The 26,343-nt window shown below is 32.2% G+C and overlaps 1 protein-coding gene across 1 annotated transcript in view; it reads right to left on the bottom strand.

Annotated features, from left to right (window-relative positions):
* Positions 1-25,002, bottom strand: part of roraa (RAR-related orphan receptor A, paralog a) — a 384,106-nt gene extending 359,104 nt beyond the window's left edge. The window contains exon 1 of the mRNA XM_051099046.1: positions 24,680-25,002. Within this exon, the coding sequence (XP_050955003.1) occupies positions 24,680-24,833 (154 nt within the window). The 5' untranslated portion in view covers positions 24,834-25,002. The remainder of the gene's footprint in view (positions 1-24,679) is intronic.
* Between the last annotated feature and the right edge of the window lie 1,341 nt (positions 25,003-26,343).

The raw sequence follows: 26,343 nt of genomic DNA, 5'->3' as shown, positions 1-26,343 counted from the left end.
AGCAGACAAACTGCCATGTACGGCGTTAACACCGCGGCGAAGGGTCAATCACTGTCACAGGGAAGGAAGTCGCCGAGCAGCGCGCGGCAAATGGACTCCCGCTGATACAAATGACAGATGTGTCTAATAAATAGCCTGGCACGTAATAATTTCAACTCTACCCATTTTCCTAAAGTGTGTCTGCAGACCAGAGGTGTAATTTCAACCGTATAAATGTGAAAAATCAAACACTCATTCAACATTCAGCTTATTCCCTCAGTGCTGCAGCAGCGAGCCATTAAACTACTTGAGAGAGGCAAGCTTTCCTGTGCCTGACTACTTTGTGTCAGCATTTTCATGCACATCATGTGTTATAATCATTCCCTAAACTAAATTAGCCGGATTTTTGAAGCCAATTTACAAATTAAACCTTCAAAAGGAAAGGTTCACCCAGAAAAAAAACAAAAGTGCTCTCATTTATTCGCCCTCATGTGATTTCAATTCCATACGCTGATCCTTTATCATGACCAGACAACCAAGAAACTGATGAGTGAACAATGAAATCAATTTCTGTCTGTTCAACTTCTGAAGACTTGACAAACAGCATAGTTGTAAGAATTGCGTTCATGGAGATTTTCGCCGTTTCTGGAGCTTGACAGGTCATAGTCATTATGAAATGTCATTGTATGGAGATCTATTTGAAGAAATTATGTTCCAAAAAAGAAAAAAAAAAAAACAGCCTACGGCTTTAGATGGTGAATAAATAGCTGATTTTTTGAATGAAGTATTCGTTTACGGAAATCACAACAGCTCGTGCTCCTAAAATGACGAAACAGATGATTTGATAAACAAATTCAGAAAGTATCTTGCTGTTTGAGTAGATGCATATCAAGATTAGTCAAATTTGCGTTCGGATCCATGTAACACAACCTTTAGATGAGTTTCAGAAGAAGTGTTGGCGAGCTTCCTCAAACACAGTGGCACCATTGTGCTCCATCGAACTTTTCTTCGTTAAAATGCAATCAATTGTTATACGTCCACCAGCCATGTGGCAAAAACCTCAATCTTTTAATTTGAAATTAATGCAGCAATTATAATGGGGTCTCGGAATAATTTCACATTTCAAAACCCTTGAACATTAACTGATGGCTTCCATCTTCCCAATTCTGTATGTCTATTTCTGTCTGTCACGTAAAAATAGGGTTTTAATAACCTGACATAGGGTTAATTATTGCATCCCGGGCACCACATTAGGAAAATAAAGCGGTAAAACACTGATCGATAAGGCTGATAAACTTTGGCCTGAAGACGGAAGGACGCGATTGGTCCAGCAAACACGACAGTGGTAGAGCCCCGTTCTCCATCACTGCCAGCGTCCAGTGGAAATGTCGTTCTCAATCACTGCTCCATCAATTTCATCCATCTAAAAGCTGAGATTAACTATTCATTACATAAAAGAGAAATCTCATCTTCTGTTTATGACATCACATGAAAAGACTGGGTCACAAGTTAACAATCTAAAGTTTCCAACAGTCTCGCAGACTTTGTAAATCGTGATTACTCAAAGGCCGAATGCAGTCTGGGTAAAACAAAAGTGCTCACAATCAATGCAATAGTCTTTTGGTTTGTGGTTACATTGTTACATCATGTGGTGAATGAACAAACGAAAACAATACTCATAAAATACACACTTAAAGAGATAGTTCAACCAAAAATGAAAATTGTCATAATTTATTCACCCTCAAGTCGTTCCAAACCCGTTTGAGTTTCTTTCCTCTGTTAAACAAAAAAAAGATTTTAAGCACGTAAAAAGTAGTTACTTTAATACTAAAATGAATACAACCGTCAATCAATTAATAAATTAATGCTGTGCAATGATAAATCGCGATTAATTGTGATTAATCACGATTAATCAAATCCAAAATATTACACATTTATTTACATGTATTTACATGTATATATTTTTATAGGTATAATTAATATTATATATAAATACATTTAATATATAAACATAACATATTTTTCCATGCATGTGTGGATGGCACGGCACACCCTAAGAAAAAAATGTGCTTTTCACTGTGCCCAAAGTGTATGATTGCAGAAAAATACAGATTTATGGAGCATCAAAGTTTGTGTGAAAATAAATCATAAAGTCGTTTATTTTGTTTAAAAATCTCATAAATGTATTAGGTGGCAAGGGAAGTACTGATACAAATACTTGAGCTAAAACATTTTTTTTTTTTAAATGTCTAAGTTAATACTTGTTTAAAACAATCACTTTAGCAGAGTCTGTACTATTTTCTTCTTATTTGGTAAATAAAAGAATTAATTTTTGTTCAATAAATACACTGTCATTAAAATATGTTAATATAAAACATATTTTAAAATACAGAAACAAAATCATTTTAAAATGTAAAGATTCTGAAAGAATTAAAGGAGTTCCCATAGTAGTTGAATATAGATTTACAGTAGTAACAACAAATGATATTTTATTATATGATAAAATATGATGGTTTCATTCTAAACATTATCTCTAAGATGAACACCCAACATAATATATGATATTTACCATCTGAATCTAACAATGTCATATCAACAAATGGAAAAGTCAGCCTTCTATTAATTATCATGTTAAGTGTCGTGCCTTTTAGCCCCAACAGCAGGGGCACTTTTTACCCCAAATATCATATTTTTACATATTCGTTTGTTGTTTAAAAACTGCTGCTTTAATTATCTTAAAACAAACTTATTTAGAAAATCATTAAGAAAACCTCTGTCTCAAGATATTTTCAAAAAATGTTAGCAATTCTCATTTGCTACTTAAATCTATAACATCTTAAAAACACCAAATATTAGATCAAGCAAGCACAGAATCAAATTTGAGCTGCTACCCGCGATCGCGTCAGAGATCAGGCAAATTTGCACATGTATCTTGGAAAGCAATGGTTTGGAAAGTGCTATGCCACTTTTTTCTGCCATCTGGTGGTTTAGAGGAAAATAATATCAAAGGTGACTTTTACACCAGGGCCCCTTTAGCCCCGTTGTACCCTATACATAATAAACATACACAGTACACACATATACATTATGTAAACAAAAACTTTTATTTTGGATGCGATTAATCACGATTAATCGTTGCACAGCACTACAATAAATACAACAAAATCAGTCTTTCTACAGTATTATTGAGCACACAAGTCAACTATGGCAAACATACTAATGTGCATCTAATACAAAAAATAGGGACAATCAGAAATAATTCCTTTTTTGTTTATCTCTAAATTAGAAGTTTTTTTTTTTTTTTCATCCTATGGCTTAAAATGATTATTTCATTGAAAATCTACTGAAACCAATGCTATTGAATAAAAAATAAATACATAAACATATGCATGCCTAAATATGAATAACTTTAACTTTTTGAAATATGTAAAATATTTAACTTTTTAAATAAAGGTGTATTCTCAATGTCATATTAGCTTTTCATGTAGTAAAATTGGTATCAAGAATCGTGAAATTTTTTTTTGTTATTGCCAACTGATATTTTGGCATCATGACAAGCCTTAATTATTCAAATTAAGCTGATAAATGAACAGAAGTGCACATGGCTTCATTTAACATAATTTAATAAGTACCTAAAAGAATAATGGTAGAATAAATGGTGAAATCTCAGCCTGAGAGAGTTAAGTTGAAGGTCAGGAAGGACAAACCAAGTCCTCGGCAAAACCTTGTCCCCTCCCAAGCACTGTAAGACATTTAAATAAGAATGAACTAATGGATTCACATCCAATGTGACTCAACATGATTAATAGTTATGGGCATTGTTTAACCACTCTGGTCCACTGGTTCACTGTAATTGGTGAACAAAAAAAAAAAAAAAAAAAAAAAAAAATAGCGAGTGGGTCTCTGATATTAATAATTAGCTGGCTGAATCGTCACAGGAAGAAGCGAGTCTGTCCAAGCCTGCACGATTTTAATCAAAGACTGAAAATAGGAGCTGATTATAATCTGCATTGAGAAGTCACCGGGGGTGTTTGAAGAATACGACATGCCCGGATGTGAGGATAATTTGATTAAGAGCTTGCCGCACCTGAAGGGACAGAATTTCAGTCTCTTTTTAACTCTATTTACTGGATTAGGCGCCGCTTCTTAATCATATATGAATAATCAAGTACATTGAGTGACACTAATTCAAAACAGGGCTTATCTTTTTGATCAGCCCGATTTTTATTTGTTAGGGGACCCGGAATTGTTTTAACAGGGGAAGGATGAGCAGTCACTTAACTTAGTCATCTGAACGCGTGTTAAAACGAGTCAAAATCAATTATACGCCGAAATGGCTGAATAAATGAAAATTACATGCATGAAACACGTCTGGGGCTGTAAGAGCTAAAAATTAAATTTGATACGAGTGAGTGAAGAATAGGTGTTTGCGTAATTCATGAGACAAAGAGACACTATGAAAAAAAAAAGTGAGACGCACACACAAAAGCGTGAATTACAAGCCAGACGTTGTGACTTCAATGACTCGGAATTCACGGCAAATACACGCACAGAAAATGTCAAGCCAAGTTGAGGAAATGGCCTACTTTAGCATGTCCCTCCTGTGTCTCCATACTTGCGTTTATGAGAATGGTAAACACATCTTGTGAGGCAACATTTTAAGATGAAAAGCAGACATTACACAACTTCTGTCCATTACAAAAGAGCAAGACAAAATGGAAACAAAGCATCTTCTTGTTGCCTTACGCAGAATTTGGCTCATCTTAAGTTTGGCTTAAGCTCAGCTTGAAAGTCCTAACCTCTAAACCTAGCTAGTACATGAGAAAAACAAAAATTAAATTGTTAAACTACTCACTTTTAAAATCACATTAGCCTTCATTACTGCTCAAGTTCTTCAAAGTAAAAAAAACATTGTACAAGTTATTAAGCCTGGTCTTAGACAATGTATCGTAAAGGTAAAAACATACAAAATAAACTTAAGAAATTCAAGAAAATGCAATCTAAGGATTTAGAATTTTTTTTTACTCAAAAACAAGACATTTCATTTCAAATCATTTTGTATCGTACTTTACATTTTGTCAGTGTGGTAAAGTCCATCCTCAACCCATCTTACTTCCACAATGTGAGATCTTTCTGTGCAAAACATGAGGAAAAAAATTAAGATTTACATACAAAAATTGAGCCAGTTTGCCTAAGACCATGCAAAATCAATGCATTAATAGCTATTTTGTTATTGGTTAATATTAGCCATTAGCAGACACAGCCAAAGTGAGGAACAAAGAAAAGAGTTAGACATTAAACCGAATGTGCCACATGCAAAGAAGGTCTGGGAATTGCTAGATGGTAAACATTGCTCTATTCCAGTAGCTAGCAATTGTAGAAATCTGTACAAATTAATCAAATGTCAAAAACCAATACAAACTCAATGAATATTTTAGGGTCTCCAACAATTCCGAACGGTTTACTATATTATTGCATAAAATGCTCATTTATAACTGTTTTTTAGTGCTTGTGACAATGAATTCAATATCTAGAACTATTCATAACTATTCTGACATAAATGCTTCAAATCAAGGACTACAAACGTTCATGCTACCATGTATATAAATTACAATTCAACAACTGATGCCATTCATAGAAATCAATTCAACAAGTAAAAACATACTTATGTAAAACTTACATAAACCTACAAACTTATGTAAATTGTCACAATCAATTAAACTAAACTATCAGTCAATCAACTAAACTATTTAGAAAACTACTTATACATAATACATTTATTTTACATTTATTTTTAAAACCATTGAAAAAAACCATTCGCACATAAATTGTTACAATCAATTCAATGAGTATAACTACTCGTGAAGCATTTGTTTAAACTGTCAATCAATTCAACAACTAAAACATTCATAAAATTGTCAAATTCAAATGTCTAAAGCCACTAATAAATCCATTTTTGCATAAATTATGCTTAAAACTCTCACAGATCGAATAAACCAAAACTATAAAATCAATCAACTACTATAAAACTATTCAGAAAACTATTTATAGAATTCTCAAATTCTGTTTACAACATACAACAACCAAAAACAAAAAAGAAACTATTAAACTTACACTTCAATGACATTTCCTCTTAATTTTTACGTTTCTACCCAAGTTCTTGGTCAAATGTTAATGCTACACTGCAAAAAACAACCTTACAACAAGATATTTCGGAAAACTACTTATGCTAATTCTCAAATTGTCTTTATAACAGCTTGAAAGATTTTAAATCTTTACAAATGAATCAGATCACAAGTCAATACAATCTCCATCCACACTCTGAAGTAAAATTAACTATATTCTTCTTTCTGAATGCTTTTAAGTTAATAGTTTGCATTAATTTGACATTAAAAACAGACTGCTGCACTTTGCGTTAGATATCATGAGTAGTTTGGGCCTATGGAAATCCCACTGAGAAATCCTGTCGACCTTGGTCATCACTTGGCCCAAAGGAGAGGCCCATTTCCAGTTCCATCACCTCAGCATCACATCCCCACTACACCCACAGGCCTAGTTAGGTCACAGCCCCGCCCCACAACATTAAAATTAGACCTCTTTAAAGGCTTCCCATAATGCATCTGGACTACATTAATTCATTACTATTTAAACTGTCCATCTCAGATATTAACTTCTGTAAATGGGCCGTAGATCTGAGACATCCCCCGCCGCTGGAGATGTTGCATCAAAATCTGGTTCTTGTCACCAGCCGAGAGCATATTTGCCAGACCCAGTTTGGCCACTGGTGGCTTTAACTCCAAAATAAGCTCTCCCATCAGAGCAAAACTTTTTAGTTCAAAGAGGGTAAACTTTGTCTAATTTGGAAGCCACCACATTAATTATCCATGAAATATCAATATAGGAGATGTGGGGCACATCTTACTTCTGGTAAACTTCAAATGCTGTTTAAAACCGTAAGATTTAAGCTACCTTGGGTAGTAGTTATTTGAAACGCTTGCCAAAATGTTTTTCACACCATATGCAAACTTTTCAACTTTTCAAGACCTACTTTCCTATAAAAAACGTGAGAACTTCAACTGCAATGAAATTTATCCTGTTGCATACCAAAACTAAAAAAAGTTCTCCCATCTATCACTACAAAGTAGATCACAGTGCGTGTTTGGTTCGATCCAAGGTATTTTTTTCTTTTTTGGTGTAACTTAATGTTATTGGTTGTCCTTGACACATTCAGCCATATTCAGACAATTTAATTATTCCAACTAAAATGTAAAAACACTTGTGAATTGGCAATGAAATCTACACCTAAAACTATTCGTATTAGTTTCGCACTATACATGTTTTTTTCCAAATCACGTCAAATGTTCATGAAATCATTTTTACGTATCACAATCACATTACGCAATCAATTAAACTAAAACTATCAAACTATTCTTGTGCATTTTTTTTCAAATCAGTGAGTACAAAGTTCTAGAAACCATATTATGCAAATGACAATTCAACAACTGAAACAAAACATTTTTGAAACTATTTATATGAAATTGTTAAACAATTCAACAGATGTACAAATGTACAAATTTATCAATCATGTAAACTGTCGCAAATCAATGAAGCTAAAACTATTCTTGCCTAATTTTTTTAAATCAATAAGTACAAATGTTTATGAAACAAAAACCTTTTACGTAAACATACTAACTTACGTTAACTGTCACAATCAATTAAACTAAAACTATCAAACTAATCTTGTGTATTTTTTTTTTATATTAATAAGTATAAAAGTTCATGAAACCATTTTACGTAAAATCACAATTCAACAACTGAAATAATTTGTGAAACTACTTATATGAAGTTGTTAAACAACAAATAAAAACCATTTACATAAATGTACAAACTTACATAAATTGTCCCAATCAATTAACCTAAAACTATCAAACTATTCTTACACAATTTTTTTTCAAATCAGTGAGTACAAAAGTTCATGATACCATTTTACGTAAATCACAATTCAACATCTGAAATCATTTGTGAAACTATTTGTGAAATTGTTAAGCAATTTAACAAACAAGCAACAATTACGTAAACGTACAAACTTGTGTAAATTGTCGCAATTAAATGAACTAAAACTATCAAACAATTCTTGTGTAATTTTTCAAATCAATGAGTACAAAAGTTCGTAAAATTTTTGGAAATAATTCAACAACTGATAATTTCTGTAACTGTTTATGAAGTCGTTCATATTAAAAAAACTAATTCAATTCAAATAAAAAAAAACATTTACATAAATGTACAAACTTATGTAAATTGACGCAAAAATTTAACTATTCTTGTGTAATATTTTCAAATCAATAAGTAAACATGTTCATGAAACAATTTTATGTAAATCATAATTCAACAACTGAAATAATTTGTGAAACTATTTATATATAATTGTTAAACAACAAATAAAAACCATTTACAGAAATGTACAAACTTACATAAATTGTCGCAATCAATAAACTAAAACTATTACTATTCTTGCTTTTTTTTTTTTTTTTTTTTTTTTTTTACAAATCAATGAGTACAAAAGTTCATGAAACCATTGTATGTAAAGTCACAATTCAACAACTGAAATCATTCGTGAAACTATTATTATGAAATTGTTAAACAACTCATATGAAAATCATTCACCTACGCGTAAAAACTTACGGAAATTGTTGCAATCAAGTAAACTAAAACTATCAAACCATTCTTGCATAAGTTTTTTCAAATCAGTGAGTACAAACCTTCATGAAACCATTTTATGTAAATCACAATTCAACAACTGAAATCAATTGTGAAACTATGAAATTGTTAAACAAATAAAAAAACTAAATTAAACTAAAACTATCAAACTAATCTTGCATAATTTTTTAAATCAACGAGTACAAAAGTTTGTGAAGCCATTTAATGCAACCCACAATTCGACTTCTAATCATTTATGAAACTATACGAAATTGTTAAACAATACAACAAATGAAAAACATTTATGTAAACGTAAAAACTTACATAAATTGATGAAATCAATTAAACTAAAACTATCAAACTATTCTTGTGCATTTTTTTTTCAAATCAACGAGTAGAAATGTTCATAAAAAAAAAAACTGTATGTAAATCAAAATTCAACAACTGAAATCATTTGTGAAACTATATGAAATTGTTAATTCAACAAATACAATTTTTTGTATTATACGTAAACGTACAAACTTACAAAAAGTGTTGCGATCAATTGAACTAAAACCATCAATCCAGTCTTGCGGATTTTTTTTTTTTTTTTAAATAAATGAGTACAAAAGTTCATGAAACAATTTTATGTAAATCACAATTCAACCACTGAAATCATTTGTGAAACTGCTGGAATTGTTAATTAATTCAACAAGTAAAAACGTATTTACATAAACTTACAAACTTACGCAAACTGTCGCAATCAACTGCAACTAAAAAAAACTACACAATTAAATTTACTTCTCAAATTTTAAAAACATACTGAAAAATGTAAATCGTTACAATCAATTTAATGAGTATAACTATTCATAAAGCACTTTTGTGTAAATTGTTGATCAGTTCAACAACCAAAATTCATAAAATGTCAATCAATTCAATATCTAAAACCAGTGACAAAACCATTCTTACATAAACGGTTGCAGTCAATGAGCAAAACCACTCATAAATTATTGCAGTAAAACTATTCATAAAACATCTCTTACATAGCAATCAATGATGATTTTAAGATTGTTTATGAACAATTTACACAAATTCATTGTTCTAGCATTTTAAATCCCAATGCCTGCACATTGATTGAATCATGAATGAAATGTCATCTATTAAAAACATGTTAATATGATTAAACATTATGCCTCTTTCAAATGTATACATGCCACTACAACTGAAAGGCTCGTGATATGTACAGATTTACAATATCTTCACTCCAAAGGTGATTTTATAATGTCTGACTGGTCAGACTCTCGTGGACTTTGAGTTGTGTTGTACAGCAATAATTTCATGTGAAACGCTGAGACCGGTTTCAGGGCTTCTAAGAGATATTGATTGTTCCCAGCTTCAACGTGTTGTTCTGCCCTGTTTATCTAATATAAACTGCATCAGTGATCAGTCTCTTAAACCAGCAGAGCACTCAGCGAGAATCTGACGTATCTTTGGGGGAAAGGCGCATTGGAAAGTTAACTGATTGTTTATGGTAGATCACACACGAAATACGTTAAATGACATCGCTTAACCTTTGAGCAAACACATCGTACTAACAGCCGTCTTAAACCGTAGCATGGTGTGATACATCACACCTCTGATGATCAAAAACAAGAAGGGGAGGGAGGCATCATTATGTCAGGAGGAAGGCTGCCAAACAGTGATCCTCATTTTGGGTTCTTCACTCCAGGATGTTGGCCTGGCTTTCGCCTGGCATCACAACACAACTTGGCTTTGCGCAACCAAGTTGGTGTTTTCAGCTGATTTGAGACTAGTCGATCATTTTTGGATGGCTCTTAGAAATCTCAAGAAATGTCTGGTTCATATATACGAAAATCAAATAAAGAATGTATTACAAATATTTGCATGTAACCTCATTTAAGAACTTTAAGAGATTTTTGGTTGTTCCAAACCCGCAAGACCTTTGTTTATTTTCAGAACACAAATTAAGATGTCATGAGAGTACCACGTTAAAGTTGCTATTTTTGTTTTCTACACACTATTTTCTATTTTCAATATTTCTTAAAAAATATATTAATTTGTGTTCCGACAAGGAACGAAGGTCTTATGGATTTGGAGCAGCATGAGGGTAAGTAAAAAAAGGAGAAGTGGACTTCTTTAATGACAGAATCTTCAATTTTGAGTGAACTATCCCTTTAAGAAGATTTTACACTCATACAAAAAAAAAAATACTGTAATGGAAAAAAAAATTACAGTAATTATTATGTCAATGCATTTTTTTTATTTTTATTACAAAATATTTACTTTGCATTAAGTTCACTTTTTAATTATTTTTCTTTTTTTAAATGTACTGTCATTTTTTCATACAATTACAATAAAAAAAGCATAGAAATATCCAAGTATAAACAATCAAAAAGTAATTAAACATTTTTATAATATTAACTACTTATTTATTTATTTGTGCTACTAGTATTTTGCATTATGAAATTATTTGTATGATAGTAAAACCCCAAAATTTATGACCATAACGCATTGGAATATTTAATTTTAGGTGTTTTTGTACTTCCCAATATTGTCAAAGTTCACCTGTTTGTCTTCTCATTACAGTAATACAGCATTTTTGTATTAAAAATGTGAATTAAAGGTAGTACAATAAGTAATCATGATGATAGAATAAATCAATTTTGTGGAATTATGGTCATTTTGTCATCGTGGTAATGAGAAATTACACTGTAAATAAAGTATTTTAAGTTGTAAACAAAACAAAGGTTACTAGATTTTTTTTTTTTTTTTAACAAGAAAATACTGTTTAAGTCTTATCACTTTAAAACGTCATGTTAAAGTCAATGTGTTACTTGCCGTTCTATAATCATTTATGAAATTGTATAACAATTTCTCTGTGAAAAACTTTTTTTCCCCTCTAGTGTAGCTTTTTTAAAAAGCTTTTGACAGCAAATATTCTTATAAAAATAAATATGTTAATTCTGGCAGCCATAAAAATATATTAGTGCCGTCAAACGATTAATGTATTATGTATATATAGACACACATACAGTATATATTTTACAAATATTTACATGCATTTACATGTATATACTTATATTCATATAACTGATATTATATATAAATATTTTTAATGTATAAACATGACATATTTCTTAAACATACACATGCATGTGCGCATTTATACATATACAGTTTACACATATTTCATAAACATAAACTTTTATTTTGGATGCGATTAATCGTGATTGACAGCCCTAAAATTTAAAATTTAATTTCTTTTTTCCTTAAAGCTTCATAATTCCTGTACCCATTTATTAATAACATAAAACAAACTCATACTCATATGGATTTGCAAAGACAGTAGTAAATGATGACAAAAAGCCATTTTTTGAGAGAACCAATGCTTTGTAACACAATGGCCCTTTACTTCAGATCAAGATTAGTGGACGCAACTGCTTCCAGATAAGCACAAAAGGGTGAGTTCCTCTGCGAGGCTGTTGAAGCGGAGGGAAATCCTAATCCCCGCTATTTGAGAATGTCAGCGGCTCCTGGAAGCATGGCTGTCAGATAAAGCTGCACACCAGCTCCGGACTAAAGGAGCTTTTTGGTACAGAAACCTTGTTTAGAGGCCTCCACTCCTCTACGGCCCATCCGTCTTCTGTCATCGCTGGGTAAACATCCGCCGCCGCTCCTGCCCACAACCCTTGCAGTAAAACAGCGCTGGCGGCAGCGTTAACAGTCCACAGACTGGGGCCAGTGACTGGAGCCCGTACCATGCTGGGGTTTTCAGCAGCGTGTTGCTGACCAGCCAACAAAAACAACTGCCACGGCCAGACTACCATTAAGAGGTGTCTGCTCCATTAAAAGCAGCATGTTACTGCGTATCTGCATCCAGACTGACGTATGCCAACTTGTTAAAGGAATAGTTCATCCAAAAGTAAAAATCCTGTCATTGTTTACTCACTCTCATGTCGTTCAAAACCTGTGCAACAGAAAAAAGGTATAAAATCTAAACAAGGTACTCATATTTATACTTTAGCTACTAATATATACCTTTAAGGTACCAATATGCACCTTTAGGGGTTAATAAGACACAAAGGTGTATCTTTTCAAACAGTACCATCCCAGTATCAACTTTCATCTTTTTCATATAATGACAGTTAAAAAAAAAAATACATTTTAATTTTTTAAAAGTGCAGAAGGATGCACTGATGCACTATTTTTAATGGCTGTTAAATAGCTAAGCATGTTCATGTAAGCTTTTTTAAATTATTTTACATGATAACATTTACAGTGCTTAATGAATGTTGCATTACATTTGACTTGCAACTACAACAGTGTGCACACAATTTTTGTTTTTATATTTACTATTCAATATTAGCTTTTCTTTATTCCTGCACACCTGGCAATAAGATTTATAAGGAGTTGCAATTTCATTTATACTTTTGCTAAATAAATAAATAAATAAATAAATGTTTTTCTTTTTTTTTTTTCTTTGTAACAATATTTAGTGTGAAAAGCCTTTTAAGCATAATTTAAATAAATAAACAACAATTACAAATGTTTAACGCAATCTTACTTTTTTACTTACTGTTTTGGATTAATATTTATTGTGAAAAGCCCTTTAAGAATAAATAAATAAATAAATACAGTATGTAAATAAATAAATAAAATAAATATGTTTTGGGATCTTTCTTTTTTTACTTATTGCTGTAACAATATTTATTGTGAAAAGCCTTTTAAGCATCATTTTAAAATAAATAAATAAATAAAAAAAAGCATTTTTTACCTACTGTTTTGGAACAATATTTATTGTGAAAATCCCTTTAAGTATAATTTCAATACCATAAAAAAATAAAAAATGAGCATAAGAACCTAAAAGCTATTTTACATTCATCTATATTATTCATCATATCATCATCGTGATTTATTATGATAACTTTAAATCAGACGTGATACCAAACTAAGGTATTACAGTAACAAGAATGTAATATGATAAACTTTTACAGTAGCATAAATTACAATAAGCCTTAGCAGTAAAAATAAAATTGCTATTATGGTAATAAATATGGTGTAAAAAAAATGCGGGGTAAATGATTAACTATTATGCAACTTATGTCAAATGCAAAATATCATCAAGAAACTGTTCACCCAAAAACTAATATTAATAATGTGTTATTTTTCAATCAGTCATTCAACACAATTCAATTAAAAACAGCACATCATTAAAATAATATCTGAATAATAAAATAATAACTGATTTGAATTAATGAGTAAATTAAGATAAAAGTATTTAAAGTACATTTTTTGTGATAAATTTAATATTTTATTTAATATTTTAAAATAATTAATTTATTAAAATATTTAATATGTATTCAAATAATCAAATAATAATATCAAAAATAACAATAACAACAAGTCAGTTATTTAATTTTGAAAACATGTTGGTTTCTAAATGTTTTCACATGGAGATATTTGTCTGTCTTATATGTAAATAAGTTAATTCGTTAGTTAATTAATTAATTACTTAATTAAAACAAGAGGTCCGAATAGGGAACAGCATTTTTTGGATGAACCCTTCCTTTAAAACCCAGTCAGGGTGGGATAACGTTGAATGTTACAGTGAACAGGTTCAGCTGGAGCACATCGGTCGCTGTGACGTTAAACACCGGTGTCACTGCACAATATCTGTTAGGCTAATTGTGGGGTTTGAATAAAAGGGCTCAGCTTGGCTGCATTCAGCCGCTAAAATATCCCCCCTGCTGGAAAGAGTCAATCAGCACACCGCCAGGTGACAGATTTCACCATCACACTCTGACACCGAGGCTGGGAGCAAGCAAAATATTGTTGTCTGCCATGCCAACTAATAAGTAATTATAGGCTAGTCCTTCACAGATGGCAGACCCCACAGTCATTCCGCTGTCTTCCAATAAAGGAGAAATTAAGTTAAGGCACTGCACCGCACATGTGCATCCGCAATGCCAACAAATGTGAGTCTAAACAAACGCCGGCCATGCCTGAGAGTCAACTGGAAGGAGCCCATTAAAACAAGCTCATGACACTGCAAATCTACTCAACGTGATTGATGCAAAGCCTCTGCTTCCTGCGCACACGTGTGATTGTGGAGGTGTGCAATAGGCAAAAGGTTGGAAGGCAGAGCTTTGCTTACAGTTTTTCCCAATCGGAACCATCAAGGTAGAGGTCTTTCCAAGACCTTGAAAAAACTAAATTACAATTTTCTTTTAATTTACTCACCCCTATGTCATCTATGTTCATGTCTTTCTTTCTTTAGTCAAAAAGAAATTAAGGTTTTTGAGGAAAACATTCCAGGATTTTTCTTTATATAGTGGACTTCAATGGGGATGAGTGGGTTGAAGGCCCAAACTGCAGTTTTTCAATGCAGCTTCGAATGGCTCTACACAATCCCAGTCGAGAAACAAGAGACTTATCTAGCAAAACGATTAGCTGGACTTCACGCTTTACATAATCACGTTGGAAAGGTCTCGCATGGCGTACAGTAGGTGGAAGTACTGCCCCAGTGTTCACAAAGCGAACATGCAAAGAAAGTCAAATGCCCTTTACAAAAAAAGGTATAACAATGATGTCAGACAATTTTGAAGTTGGAGGAGAAAATGAGATGAAGCTGTTCTCCCTACCTTAACTTTTTGAACCGAAGTAGACAGATGGAGAACTAACCACGAATGACCTTTCCAACATAATTACGTAATGCATAAAGTCATAGACGCACATCGCAAGGCGAGCATTTGTGGTTAAAAAGTATTACAGTTGAAGTCAAAAGTCTACATACACCTTGCAGAATCTGCAAAATGTTAACTATTTTACCAAAATAAGAGGAATCATATAAAATGCATGTTATTTTTTCATTTAGTACTGACCTGAATAAGATAAAGATGTTTACATATAGTCTACAAGAGAAAATAATAGCTAAATTTATAACAATGACCATGTTCAAAAGTTTACATACACTTGATTCTTAATAGCGTGTTGTTACCTGAATGATACACAGCTGTGTTTTCTTGTTTAGTGATAGTTGTTCATGAGTCCCTTGTTTGTCTTGAACAGTTAAACTGCCTACTGTTCTTCAGAAGAATTATTCAGGTTCTACAAATTCTTTGGTTTTTCAGCATTTTTGTGTATTTGAACCCTTTCTAACAATGACTGTATGATTTTGAGATCCATCTTTTCACACTGAGGGACTCACATGCAACTATTACAGAAGGTTCAAACACTCACTGATGCTCTAGAAGGAAACACGATGCATTAAAAGCCAGGGGGTGAAAACTTTTAAACAGAATGAAGATGTGCACATTTTTCTTATTTTTCCTAAATATCATTTTTTCCCATTCAGCACTGCCCTTCAGAAGATACCTGCCTGTTTCCCAACAGACAAAAATTTAAATTTAAAGTTAGATTTACCCTGATCTTCAAATTTCAAAAGTTTTCACCCCCTGGCTCTTAATGCATTATGTTTCCTTCTGGAGCATCAGTGAGTGTTTGAACCTTCTGTAATAGTTGCATATGAGTCCTCAGTTGTCCTCAGTGTGAAAAGTTGGATCTCAAAATCATTCAGTCATTGTTGGAAAGGGTTCAAATAAACAAAAATGCTGAAAAACCAAAGAATTTGTGGGACCTGAAGGATTTTTCAGAAGAACAGCAGACAGTTTAACTGTTCAGGACAAGCAAGGGACTCATGAACAACTATAATTGAACAAAAACACAGCTGTGGATCATTCAGGTAACAACACAGTATTAAGAATCAAGCATATGTAAACTTTTAAACGGGGTCATTTTTATAAACTCAACTATTATTTTCTCTTGTGGACTATATGTAAACATCTCTTATGTGAAATATCATATTCAGGTCAGTACTAAATAAAAAATAACATGCATTTTATGATAAAATGATCCCTTATTTTGATAAAATAATTAACATTTTGCAGATTCTGCAAGGTGTATGCAAACTTTTGGCTTCATCTGTAAGTTGTATTTATTTATTTAGAAAACGACTGATCATTTCATTAGATAAGACCCTTATTCCTCCACTGGGATTGTGTAGAGCTCTTTGAAGCTGATCTGAAACTGCAATTTGGACTTTCAACCCATTGATCCCCATTGAAGTCCACTATATGGAGAAAAATCCTGGAATGTTTTCCTCAAAAACCTTAACTCATATTGACGCCATTTAAGAAACTTATGGTGTTTTGTCTTTGTTGTTTTGGAGCTTAACAGATAAGTCACTACACTCTGATTACATAGAAAATAGCTGAAGTAAGATTCACTTTTTGAATGAAATATTTCTCACACCCAGTAGTTTCACACAGTTGACACCAACCCAGTTAACAAAACCAAATCTTACTCTACACTTTTTTCTTTTTTTAAAAATATTGCAACTGTATCCAGTTGCATTTAACATACAAGTAAATGAAAGCAAAAGACCTTCATAAGATCAAAAACCCTAAAAAAAGCTACAAGCCTGAATCTCCATAGCCAAAAACAGCATTAACTGACTGTTTTCAAACTCCCTTGAGTGCTGGAGGATGCCTAATGTAGTAATAACACACTCTCTAAGTGATTTAAGCATTTGTGTGCTTGCCTGTCTGACCCCTGTTATCCTTTAAGAACCTCCTTTAAACATGATGTCAAGTGTCAACACTCGGCGTTAAAACAGCATTGTGACGCTCTTCAGCATTGTCTTTTGATTACTAGAAGGTCAAATGTGAAGTTTGCAGCTCTGAGTTCTTTGTGGATGTGGATAAGCACAGGTAAAAATAATAACAGACAAAAACATCAAACAGTCAAAGGCCATGTGTGGGCATAGTGTAAAAAAAAGAAAAAAAAAAAAAAAAAAAAAAAAAAAAAAGGGAAAATTTGTTTCTTACTAAAAGTCTTCACATCCAGATGTTGGTTTCTGTGGACAAAGCTAAGTGTACCGTCTGAACAACGCACTATAATTTGGAGAATGCTTCAGATGTTTGACAAAAAAAACTAAGCCACAATGTCTGATCATTTACTTTGTTTTGTTAAATCATTTTAGATGTGTGCAATAAACCTATTTATGTATCTGAAATAGGACTACATAGCATGATTCAGTTAAAATAAATGTAAACAAAAAGATTTTTGCTGAAAGTTAACTTTAATTATGGAATCTCATTTGTGCCACTGAATAAAAACTAAAAAAAAAAAAAAAAAGTAATTGTGAATTTTTTCTGCATGAAACAAACTCACAATTCTGACTTTTTTCCTCAGAATTATGATATAAACTTGCAAATGTGGGAAATAAAGCCACAATTTTGAAAAATAAAGTTGCAGTTCTGAGAAATGAAGTCGCAATTTTGAGAAATACTTTTTGCAATTTTGAGAAATAAACTCGCAATTCTGAGAAATAAAGTTGCAAATTTGAAACAAAAAAAAAGTGGTAATTCTGAGTAATAAAGACGCGATTCTGAGAAATGAAGTCGCAATTTTGGGAAATGAATTTGCAATTTTGAGACATAAATCTGCAATTCTGAGAAATTAAGTCACAATTCTAAGAAATAAACTCTCAATTCTGAGAAATGAAGTCGCAATTTTGAGAAATGAATTTGCAATTTTGAGAAATAAACTCACAATTCTGAGAAATAAAATCCCAATTGTGAGAAATAAAGTCGCAATTTTGGGAAATTAATTTGCAATTTTGAGAAATAAACTTGCAATTCTGAGAAATAAAGTCATAATTCTAAGAAATAAACTCTCAATTCTGAGAAATAAAGTCACAATTGTGTGAAACAGTCGCAATTGTGAGAAACTGTAATTTTGAGTAATTTGAGTAATAAAAATTGCAATTTTGAGAAATTAAGTAACAATTCTAAAAAAAAATAAACTCGCAATTCTGAGAAATGAAGTGGCAATTTTGAGAAATTAAATTGCAATTCTGAGAAATTAAGTCACAATTGCGAGATTTTTATTTTGCGAAGCTTTTATCTCGCAACTGACTTTATGACTCACAATTGTGAATTTATATCAAGCAATTCTGACAAAGAAAAAAAAAGTCAGAACTGTGAGATGTAAAAGATGTAAACAATTTTGAGACAAAGAGTCAAATAAGAACACCAAATTATAAGAATAATAATAATAAATATAATACAGGTTACAGAAAGAGAAAAAGAACGGGTGTGGACTACTTTCCTGAGATTTTCTTTCTGTAAGCGTCAACACATATGTAATATTTGTATAAAAATGAGTCTACTGGATGACATTCAGATCAAATGACACATTTCTTACATAAACATCAAGTTTCACAGACAAAAAGGTACAAACAATATGAATGTGACATTAAATAAAAGTTCAGTTTAAGGTTCTCAAAATGTCTTATATATTTCCTTAATAAAAGAACGAGAAAATATATATTTGGTTTGAACTTGAATATGCAGGTAATATTTTATAAAAATTAGTCTACTGGATGACATTTAGGTCAAACAACTCATTTGTTACGTAAACATTAGGTTTCACTGCAAAAAAGGTGCCAAAAAATATGAATCAGATCAAAAACAAAGGGCGGTTTAAGGTTGTCTTTCCTTAAATTATTTCATACTTTCTTAATAAAAGATGGAAAAAGTTGCTTTGAGCTTGAATAATAACTCCATCTAATTTTAAAAGCATAAAAGACAAATTTCAATTAAAAGAAATAGAGTTCCTATAATTTTCTTCATAAATGTAACCGGTCATCCTAACTCTTCCAAGAGCCTCGGTTATATTCGCTTTTCACTGGAGATCAAAGCAATGCGGTTTGCTTCATTTCATAGATCCGCTGAAAGTGGTTAATTCATCCGTGCGCCGAGATTGCCTCCGACACCCACAATCACAGCCAATGCAGCCAAAGCTAAATAAACTCACTGACACACCACAAGCAAAACCACAAACTGCTTGTGGTTAACTAATAATAAAGCAGTTTCACATGTGGTGTCCTACTGTGCGTAATTATGAGATCTGACTAAACAGCAATTTTAAGTGTTTAAGCAGCCAAAATATGATTAACAGTCACAGCTGCTAAAACGTGTACTTGAGTGCGACATTGATATTTACAGTCTGAAAAAATAATAATAATGTATATGATCCAAAGATAACAGAAGCTATAACAACAAATCAGCAAGCATTTAAAAATCAAGCTTCATTATTACAACATATGCGGTCTCTCTCTTATAGTATCTATTAGGGCTGTGCAATTAATCCAAAAAATATTCAACATGATGACAGCTAATACAGCAATGCATTTACATGCATGTTGAATCATGCACCTATGACGTGTTTTTTGCACCGGTTGAACTTCGTAACAACGTTGCACAAATGGATACAATGACCAATAGCCTTATCAAAGTATTCCAGAATTTATGATGCTAAAAGAGTCGATGTCAAGTTGACTGTTTATCCAACAAACAGGAAAAAGTAGCGTCTGTGCTAAATAGTATAAATGATTATTGATATGTTTATTCAAATTAAGAATTAAGAGTAAAGCAGAATCTGGACAAAATGAGACGTACAATAAAACTTGAGGTCAAAAGTAAAAGATTTAAAATCATAAAATGAACTATGTATGCTATTGTGTCACCAAGTATATTTAATTTTTTTTAAAAAGGAATAAGTAAAAAAGGGGTTTTTTTTACCTTCCTTGAACTTATGTTGACAATTTATTCACAGCAATAATTGAATAATTCAAAAACAGTTCTCAGATTGTTTTGCACAAATTAATTTCAATGCCAAATGTATTACCTAAAATTAATAATTGTGTGTATTTTTTATTATTATTTGATTTTTTTTTAGTCATTCAGCCCTACCCTGCTGAAAAAAACTGCTAAAATTAAAATTTCTTAAATAAATAAATATTTTTGTCCTTTGTGTAAAGAAAATTTTGAACATTATTTTATTATTAATTTTTATTTTAATAAAGTATTATTAATAAAATTATATTACATTTTGGATATCATAATTTCACTCCAGCTTTTCTAAACTTTTGCAACTCCAATATGCAAAATATCTAAAATTAATAATTGTGTGTAATTTTTTTATTGTGGATTTATCATAGTTATGTAGCCCTACCCTGCTGAATTAAAATGTATTGTTTTAAATAAATAAATAAATAAATACATATATACAATTTTGACCTTTATATAGAGAAAGTTTTGAACATTATTTTTTATGAATTTTTATTATGAATGAATACTTTTAATAAAGTATTATTACTATTATAATATTACATGGATATCATAATTTCAGTCCAAGTTTTCTAAACTTTTGCCACTCCAATATGCAAAATACCTAAAATTAACTATTTTATTTTATTTTATTTTATTTTAGTCATGCAGCCCTACACTGTTGGGAAAAAAAAAAAAAAAAAAAAAAAAACTTTAGGAAATTTTTATTTTTAAAAAAAAATTTATATAGAACATTTTGATTTTATATAGAACATTCTAGAATATTACATTTTGGATATCATAATTCCAACTTTTCTATTTTTGCCACTTCAATATGCAAAATAGGGGACAGCGGGGACGAAAGTAACGTGAGACAAAAGTAACAAACCTATTTTCTTAAGAGTCCGGACTAAATTTGCTTTGCAAGCTATGACAGCACATTCAGCACGCAACCCTTGATAGGGCTAAGAAATATCACGTGATTTCGTCATTGTTTCCCGTGGTTAGGTCCGGAAAGCAGTTTTTGAATACAATAAGCAAATTATGAAAGCAGTAAAAAAAAAAATTCAAATTAGTTGTTGTGTTTCTTGTTTCATGTGTCACAGTAATGATCAATCTACATGTTATTTAGTGCTGTAATACATCCTGAAGTTTGGCTTCTAAGAGTTTTTTAGTATAGAAGTAAATTGGATTTAAATGTCAGGAGTTCCTGTCAGGACGAAAGTAACACTTGTTACTTTTGTTTCCCTACAGTGACAACAAGTGTTTCTTTTGTCCCACAGTATGCTAATTTGGTGACTTTCTGTGTCTTGCATCATTTATTAAAACGCTTATCATAAATGTTTAAAATATGCCAAGGGTGACGATCAGAAAGAGACAGAGGTTTGATTCAGCCACATAATCATGAGAGGGCGTTTCTGTCAGGAACATCAGTCTCAGGGCTGTTGCTACATCGCATTTACCTTAGTCATATTTAGGCTTTAGCCATACCTTAGCTTTTCCACCTCCACCTATAAATTTGCAGTGTTTCAAGATGTTTTATGCACATTTTGAATTTATACATACAAACAACTGGATGCAAACACAAAAAGGTCTACTGTTAAATTATGTTGAGAATTTATATTCTAATCTAATTTTCATATTGTTCATTCTGTTAAAAAAAAAATGTTTTGAAACATGTGATGAAACTTAAATTTAAAAGAAGAACGTAATAATTTTAATAAAAGATTAAGGACAAAATATGTTTGCAGTTACATATTAACAACGTCATAGTCTTGTATATATTTAATAAAAACAAGAGTAACACAACAAAAATCTAACTTGTGTTGTGTTACTTTTGACCCCACGTGTGTTACTTTCGTCCCAACCAACGGGATCAAAAGTAACAATGCGCAACTTATGTTCAAACTGAAATTACACTGAAGTCTTTCTACATTTTTACAAAATACCACCTGGTATTAATAGACAGTAAAAATATATCTCTGTCAACAATTTTCTTTTTAAATTAAGTTTTTCTCCTCACTCTCCCCTACCTAAAATTAATTTTTTTTTCAAATTCTGCTGAAAAAAACTCTGATAAAAGTACAATTTATTGTAAAAATAAATAAATAAATAAATTGATATACACATATATACATACATTAACTTTGAACATTATTTTATTATAAATTGTTCATTTTAATAAAGTATTGTTACTATTACAATATTTCATTTTGGATAACATAATTTCAGTCCAACTTTTCTTAACTTCTGCCACTCCATTATACAACTATAATCTTTATCTCTAGCTGTTTGGTATATTGTCCATTAGCATTTTATTGGTTTGATTTTATGGTGGATTTTGATTATTGAGTCAACAAAGGTGTGGTTAACAATACTTAAATATCATTCCTTCTATAGTGTGAATCTTAATCACATCTCCAAACATGAGTTCTAAAGGGTTTTTAAGCAAAAACATTGCTAAACAAGTACTACAACTTCCAATCGGATGCGAATTTGTGTCCTCCTTCGATCAGAAATCTTTGTATTGCTTCTATAGCAACAAACATAAACGCTTTCAAATACAAGTTCATATTTAAGGTATGACTGTGTCTCATTTTTGCCATAGAACCAAATGTCTCTGACGTCATTTATTTTAGTCATAAATCAAATCTCGCCATTCTTAAGCGGCCTACAAACTGACGTCACGGCCGCACAGGTCTATTGACTCTGCTGGTGTGTTTGTTGCACAAGTCTTGCGAAAGCAAAGTGGATCCGAGAGCCGAAGAGAACAGTCCCGCTGAACACTTTGTTTCTCATCGCCCATTCACACAAGGGTTACATAACAGGGCTGAGGCGTTCTTTCTTTCGCCTTTCCCTTCCAGATGCACTTTAGTCCTGCTGTAAAGGGTGGGGGTGAATATGGGTCAGCAGGTTAGGAGTGTCTCAAAGTCAATCTCCTTCTTTTTTTAAAAAAGGGCATAGACTTGCCTAAAAACTCCCATCCGGACAGTGCCTCCCATACCTGCCTCTTCTGACTGCTATTACATAAGTGCACAGTGCTGGGAAAGTACCAAGCAACAAAAGTGAAACAACGGCTAGAGAAAGGACTCGAGATTTATTAGAGATTCGCAAAATTTGTTTTCGCTATTCAACGTCATTTCGTTTCGTACTCAACATGAATAATTTAGATTTCAACTTATTACGCGCGCGCTGACTTCACAGTCCAGTAATGTTTTTGTTTACAAAGTGGACCGGAGTTTTTAAATGCATTTTGTTTAATAAACCAATATCAAAACAAGACGACATTGTGAACAGCATTACACACATTCGCCACCGTGCAGTCACACAAAACACACTCCGGACCGCAGACTTTGACATTACAGATATCGAATGATTTTCCCTGCTCTGTTTATGGCAAAACTTGTTACATAACCAGCTTACATTCCACATTCACCATATCAGCCTCTAAATATACCCTTCAGCGCGACGCACAACAACCTGAGCAGACATTCAACGCTACTTTATACAGTATCGTGTCACTTGTTCACTTTTTGTCTGTATAATCGCAGAAACATTTTGCACTGAACTTGGATGAGTTGAATGGAGCCAAAGAAGGGGGAGTGGCTAAAAAGCTACTGTCTGTACTGTACAACACTCATATTTAGACATATCATTGACATTAAGAAAAGACCGAATGAAAAGACCGAATGCCTTTGAATGTATTTATTAAGTATTTAAATGCGCCCAACTACAGCGCATTGATCAAAGGCATGCTAACAACTAATGAATGAAATATAAAAATAGGCTACACTTAAAAAAAAAACAAAAAACAATCAAATCAGCATATATCAAAACAAAAACAGTGTCGGGAATTTTATCATTGCATTAGTCTCATTTAAAAAAAAAAATACAATGTACATAAGTTGGGCTTACGTAGGTATACACATTATAACATTCTGATCTCCGCCTTTGCGTATATAGATATTATTTCACACTATTTTTGATTTATAAATTAACTTGCGGGTAGTAAAATTTAGATTTTTTTAGGATAAACGCATATGTTTAGTTTTTAGTCTTCAGTGTCAGTGCTGACATACATCCAACAACAATGGCAGGATCGTTCGCTTGTACGAGCACATCAACTCTAAAAGCATCTTAATTCATATATATTTCCTAAACGCCGTCTATTCTAATTCGCCATGCGCTTTTCCAGTGAGCCAAACGCGCTGGAATGATTTTGACGCGCCGAGCGCGCCATTTAAGTTGAAATGAATTCACTTTGAAGTTTTGCTCATCAATACTACGGAGAATCAATGTCGTATCGATTCCAAAGAATCACTGTCTCTCACCTCTGTTGGTGCTGGAGCAGCTCTGCCGGCGCACCGGGGCTTGGTGCTCAGCTTTGCGGAGGGTCTCCAGGTTTACCGGGGTTTCCCTGACCGGGGTAACCGGCTCTGAGACGCCGTTGCCCGGGTCGCTCGCTGGATCTGGAGGGGACTCCATGTTGTGCTTTCTTTTGGAGCTATTGCTGCTGGTGTATCACGATGCGCCGCGATGCGATTCAGAGCTCAGAGGTTTGCTGTAGCTATGTATTTTTCTAGCAGAAGTAAGAAATGTTGAACAGGCGAGTGTAGACAGAGGTGGGTGTGTAGGTTTGATTGTCCACTGGCAGCGCTAGAGAGAAGCTCCAGTGCAGCCGCTCAACAGGGACACACTGTCAATAGCCGATGAATGGATGTGTGTGAGACCTATTAACACTGGCACTTTCATGTCTTTGCCCGTCTTCTAATGACACAGGCGCACATTTTCGCTTTAAAACACATAAGGCGTCATCCACAAGGCACAAACTGCACAAATTAGACAATCCTGATAGGATTCTATGATATAAGTTTTTAGTATCCCTGCACCTACATTTTTGGTTTATGAGCCGTGGCCAAAAAAAAAAGTATATATGAGAGCTGAAATTTTACCTAGTCAAATACTTCTTACAGAAGTATTATTGTTTAAAAAAAATCGAAATAAATGATATGTGGATGCAGCATTTTTTAACGTATGTTTGGTTACTCTATAAATTAGAATTTTAATGATGCATTTATATTTTTTATTTATTTGTAAATACATACCAATTGTAAGTCATTCTTCACATTTTTGAGTAGCTGATCCATTGATATTCTTATTTAAAATGTTCTTTTTATTATTTTTTTACTTTGTATTTTTTAGTTATAAGACATACATTTTAATACCCAGTTTTTGTCTGTTAGCTATTTATGGTGAATTCATGCAAAAAAGGAGTGAAAACTGGAATATTAACATATGCATAAATATACTGAACAATTGCTGGACGCACTAGTGTTATAGAACTAATGTAAGATTTATGCATTGCATATCAAAGCTTGGCCATGTAAATAGCTATGTTATCATCATACAACTTTTTAACCTCAAAATGGTTTTGGATCCAGTGAGATACAAACATAAATGTGACCCTGGACCACAAAACCAGTCATAAGTAGCTCAGGTATATTTGTAGCAATAGCCAATAATATACTGTATGGGTCGAAATTATTGATTTTTCTTTTATGCTCAAAAACCATGAATTCCATGAAGATATTTTGTAAATTTCCTACTGTACATATATCAAAACTTAATTTTTGAATAGTAATATGCATTGTTAAGAACTTCATTTAGATAACTTTAAAGGCGATTTTCTCAATGTTTTGATTTTTTGCACCCTCAGATTTCAGATTTTCAAATATTGTCCTATCCTAACAAACCATACCTCAATGGAAAGCTTATTTATTTAGCTTTCAGATGATTTATAAATCTCAATTTAAAAAAAAAAAAAATTATCCTTATGAATGGTTTTGTGAAAAAAAGAAAGAAAAAAGAAAGAAAGAAAGAAAGAAAGAAAGAAAAAGCACCTCCAGCAACTACTAAAGTCAGGTTACTATGTATAAGAAATCCATTCAAGGTATTTCTGCTTATTAAAGGGTTTTAAAAATTCAATATACAGTGT

The sequence above is a fragment of the Labeo rohita genome, chromosome 25 (assembly GCF_022985175.1).
Source record: "Labeo rohita strain BAU-BD-2019 chromosome 25, IGBB_LRoh.1.0, whole genome shotgun sequence".
NCBI classification, from domain to species: Eukaryota; Metazoa; Chordata; class Actinopteri; order Cypriniformes; family Cyprinidae; genus Labeo; species Labeo rohita.
Note: the sequence above shows the minus strand (reverse complement) of the source record. Positions and strands in the feature narration are given on the sequence as shown.